This window comes from Schistocerca americana, chromosome 3 (assembly GCF_021461395.2).
Source record: "Schistocerca americana isolate TAMUIC-IGC-003095 chromosome 3, iqSchAmer2.1, whole genome shotgun sequence".
Taxonomy (NCBI): Eukaryota; Metazoa; Arthropoda; class Insecta; order Orthoptera; family Acrididae; genus Schistocerca; species Schistocerca americana.
In genome coordinates, this window is record NC_060121.1 from 907,187,683 (window position 1) to 907,192,271 (window position 4,589).

The window sequence follows — 4,589 nt, forward strand, 5'->3', positions numbered from 1 at the left end:
TGGACAAACAAATTCGCAAGCAGCTTTAGTCTAAAATACGTGAGGATAATCACTGTAATTGATAATGTCAAAATGTACATTTGTAATGTATCTTGATACTCTAACAGACAGAAGTTTGTTTAACGTTTTGATAGCATCTACAGTATTCTATGTAGGCACTGGAAGGTGTTGTAACTTCTAGCTGTGTGAGGGAGCATTTATGAGAATAAACTTCAAAAACAGATTATTTTAGTAAAATGAGAAAAATAAGAACTATAGTCTGATGGTGAAAAAATAATTTATTTTTTAAGTACCACCAACGTATATCAGTATATGAAAATTTGTAGCCTGTGGTGCAAAATCTGAGGTTTCAGATCCAGTGAGGTCGAGTGGTGCAAAGTCGTGAAACGTCACACAGCACAATGCATCAGCCGTGGTACGCGGCCTTGGCAGCCAGCAGGGCAGCAGCGGGCCCACCGTAGGCAGCAGGGGCCACAGCAGCCACGGCGGGGGCGGCTGCGACGACGGCGGGGGCGGCGTAGGCGCCATAGGCGGCGGCAGAGGCGGCGGCGAGGGCGGCGCCGTTGATGGCGGCGTCGCGGGCCCTCGTCTGGGCGACGGCGGCCAGGTGGGCGCCCCTGGCGGCGGCCACGTCAGGGGTGTTCAGGTTGTAGCCACCAGGTCCGACGACGATGTTGGCCGGACCGTAGGCGGCGAGGCCGGGGTGGATGCCGCCCACGAAGACCGGAGCGGGCTGGACAGCAGCAGCGATGCCGGGGACGGCAGCGACGGCGGGGGCGGCGACGCCGGCTCCCAGGTAGCCGGGCTTGGCCAGGGCCACGGCCACGACAGCACTGAGGACGATCTGGGAAATTTCGATTTCCTGCTCAGAGAGCGAGTCTTGCTTTCTGTTCATATGAGTGTAACGATTATAATGAGTTCAATGGATTACGAGGTGTATTCATTATGTTCAGGCAGAGGTCTTTATTGGTTGGATATTGGAAGTCTTTAATTTGCTTATTTCCGTTGCTCTTGTTAATCATGTTGCTATGCATGGTGATTTTCAATTGGCTTAGATGCACATCTCTTGACATTTGTAAGCATCATACAGTGAGATACAAAAAGGGCACTTTCTCGTTTGCTCCTATGTTCCGAAGATACTCAAAGTTCAGTAACCACCGTGGTTTATCTGTCTATATATTCTTCCTGAATCGTTACGTATGCCTTTAAATCCTTAAAATTCATGCTCTTGCAGGAGATACGAAAGATGATCTTGGTATAAGCAGTGCCTCTGTCTGTCAGGATTTATTATCCACTGGTTCTTCGCTTCTGAGCACTCTGTGATAATACGATCATAGAGAAACACAGTACATGAGTGGTCCCTTGCAGGAAATTAGTCAAAGACGTTTCTACTCGTGCATTATGCTGTAAGTATAACCGAGTAATTGAATAATAATAAATAAAACCTGACAATTGTTATTACATGTGCGTTTATTACGCAACACCGGTTTCGTTTTAAATAAACCTCTCCAAACGATAAAATGTGCCTGTATCATGACTCAAAAAATGCCCATTGCCAGACGGAAAGCTCATAGGGAAATGGTAGAACATGAGAAGCAGTCTGATTCAATTTTCGCCTTGAACCTTTGCAGCCAACAGTGTCTGCAGGGAAGATAATAGCATACAGCGGAATGCTGGACTGGATAGGCAATGTTACTGTTTCTTTCCCCAAAAGAAATTCTGATAACATACATGTTGAAACATATCTTAATGAACGGTTTTGGATGTTTTAATAAATCAGTCCTGCTTTCATTGTACGATAACGCCTGGATATGTTCCCCTCAGGAATTTTTTCAAACAAAGACAAGCAGATCACACGACGATGGCAATGTTTTTCAGGAAGTATCCCAATGTTTTGGCTGGTGTCTCTTCCTCAATAGTAGCTGGTATTTACGTCAAATGTATTACAACTTACGAAATAGTGGAAAATAAAATATTTTTTTAATTCTAGTCACCTTTACAACTGGAAAGGACTAGAGTGAAGCAGGGAAGACAAAGTTAAATGGAATCAGATTTTGCGTTATACATGTGTTTTCTGAGTCATTGTTAAGCATCTGAACTGTCGAAAAATACAGGGTGACAATTATTGAACTATATGAAATAAAATTGTCGTAGCTTCTGAACGGTTTGCATTAGGATATTCAAACTGCACCGTTGGCCGCGGGGCATGATGTGAATTTTGATGCGAATATGGTATGGACTAGCGACGGAGTCAACTTTCATTTGAATGGGTTGGTGAATAAACAAAATTGTCGCATTTGGGGGACTGAGAATCGGCATTTCCCGATCGGCAAATCTTTTCACTGACAAGTGGGAACTGCGGTGTGCAATGCCAAGTCACTGAGTAATCGGTGCGATATTGCCTGATGGCACAGTGACTACCGAATGGTATGTGAAGGTTTTGGGAGATGATTTCATCCCCATTATTGCGACTGACTATTGACTTTGATGTGGTTCATTCAAGATGGAACTCGACTCCATCAGAGCAGGAGAGTGTCTGACGACCTGCAGGAGAACTTTGGGAACCGCATTCTGGGGTACCCAGAGGCTACAGGTAGGGGCCTCGAGTGGTCGCAATATTCTCAGGATCTGAACACATGCTACTCCCATTTGTGGGACTATATTAAAGACAAGGTGTACAGCAGTAACCTCAAAGCCATTGCTGAACTGCAAGCTGCTATTCAGAAGGTCATCAGCAGCATCGATGTTCAGGCACTTCGCTATTCGTCTGTGCCACATCGTCGCCAATGATGGCAGGCATGTCGAACATGTCATTCATAAACTCAATATCTGTAGGGACGTTTACATGTTGAATGGAGTAGTCTACAGCAAATTTATGTTTTTTTTTCATGTATTTCGATAACAGTCACCCTGTATGTTGGAATTGTTACTAACAGTGTACGCAAAGTACAGTTTCGATACAATACGTATATCAGACATGAATGCTTCACCAACAAACGCAGATACTTTCATTCTGTTTTCACAAAAATAGCTACGAAAGAAGTTCGTTTTAAGAATTTTTACCACAAATGGTGTCAGATGTAGTCCTTCTAGATTGCTGTGTGTTTCTTTTTTCTTACATATCGAGTTCAGTCCATTGGTCTAAATGATATGACTGAGTGGCGTCTCTGGGGCACTCACCAGGCACTTCATTTTGTCGGTGGTGGTGGTGGTGGTACGTCGGCTGCTGCTGCGGCGCTGGGAGCTCTGCTGAACTGTGCCATCAACCCACCGGTGGTCTGTATATATAGGGACCAGAGGGGCGCCCGGCGGCCGGTGAAAGTGGTGCAGCGGCCTTCCACCACGTGCTCAGGGGCGCGCACTTGGCGCTACCGGTAGCCGCCGTACACCAGCTGATTTGATGCATATCGTTGACGCATTGCTCTGCCAGAAGGAACTAGGTCTATTTCGCAACGTCTGTACGCACTTTACGTCAGCCTCCAACACTCGAGGTTACTCGCCGGTCTTACGGCTGCATGCCATTTATACAAGTTTGACAAAAGTCTGCTTCGGTTTTCCACGTAGTATCTCCACTAGAAGCTCTATAGTACGACTCACAATTCTAGTCCTTCTAGATTACTGCGTATTTCTTTTTTCATTTTTCTTACGTTTCGAGTTGCTTACAGGAAATGCAGGATGCTTATCTCTTCAAAGGCGGTTATTTAATTCAATACTCAGCTATGTCACTGTCCCAAAGGAAAACACTGAGTTCATCCGCATCTTTGAGACTACTTTCGCAAGATGTTGTCGCGCGCACCATGAGAAACGGTCTACTCATGACTGGTTCTCTACGCTCAAGCGTGACGAATCTGCGTCAGTGGTTTCAGTTTGCCGATAATGACTGAGGAACGGAACAGATAGCACCAGTCATAACGTCCCTCCGCATTCATTTTTGTCCCATAACATTGTCGACGAAACGACTTTAGTATTCGCGACTGTCCGCCTCTTTTCTACATTTTTAGATCACCAATCAACTAATAGGTATCATGAGATACGCCGTCGCTTCATCTCAGAGAAGAACGAACACCAAAAGCATTCGACTTTCTTGTTGCTTGACTCTCTGTCTTCCCCTATATTTATGACCCTTTAAAGCTTCATCTAATACCGTCAAAGTTATTGCTTCATGTCTTAACATATATCCTACCATCCTTTGCATTCTTCTGCCTAGTACAACTACATGACTAGTCTGCATTTCACACTTAATAGCCTGACAAAAGGTTCATCTAACCACCTTAGATTGTTTCTCTGCCGCAGCACTCTCGAATACCGCACGAGAAATACGAATACTTAAATCTTTCCGCACGAGCTGAAATATCTCTTATTTTATTACGATGATAATTTCTTCCTATGGAAGTTTACGTGTAAAAAAAAATTTAATTCGGAGCAGAAAGCTCTTGTGTATCACATCCCTAACACTTTTTCACTACAATTCCCTTGTTTGATTTTTTTCGAGTTCCTCCATCGATTCAATTTGGTACGGATCTCACACCGTGCGGGATGGACAACCGTAGTGCAGAGAGTCGCTTTAGTAGACGTATTGTATCTCCCAA

The 4,589-nt window shown here is 44.6% G+C and overlaps 1 protein-coding gene across 1 annotated transcript; it reads right to left on the reverse strand.

Annotated features, from left to right (window-relative positions):
- Window positions 1-260: 260 nt before the first annotated feature.
- Window positions 261-3,289, reverse strand: LOC124606985 (cuticle protein 16.5-like). The gene is made up of 2 exons (XM_047139126.1): window positions 3,181-3,289; window positions 261-844 (listed from the first exon to the last, which is right to left on the reverse strand). Exons 1-2 carry the CDS (start codon window positions 3,190-3,192, stop codon window positions 407-409), a joined length of 450 nt encoding a protein of 149 aa, XP_046995082.1. The 5' UTR covers window positions 3,193-3,289; the 3' UTR covers window positions 261-406.
- Between the last annotated feature and the right edge of the window lie 1,300 nt (window positions 3,290-4,589).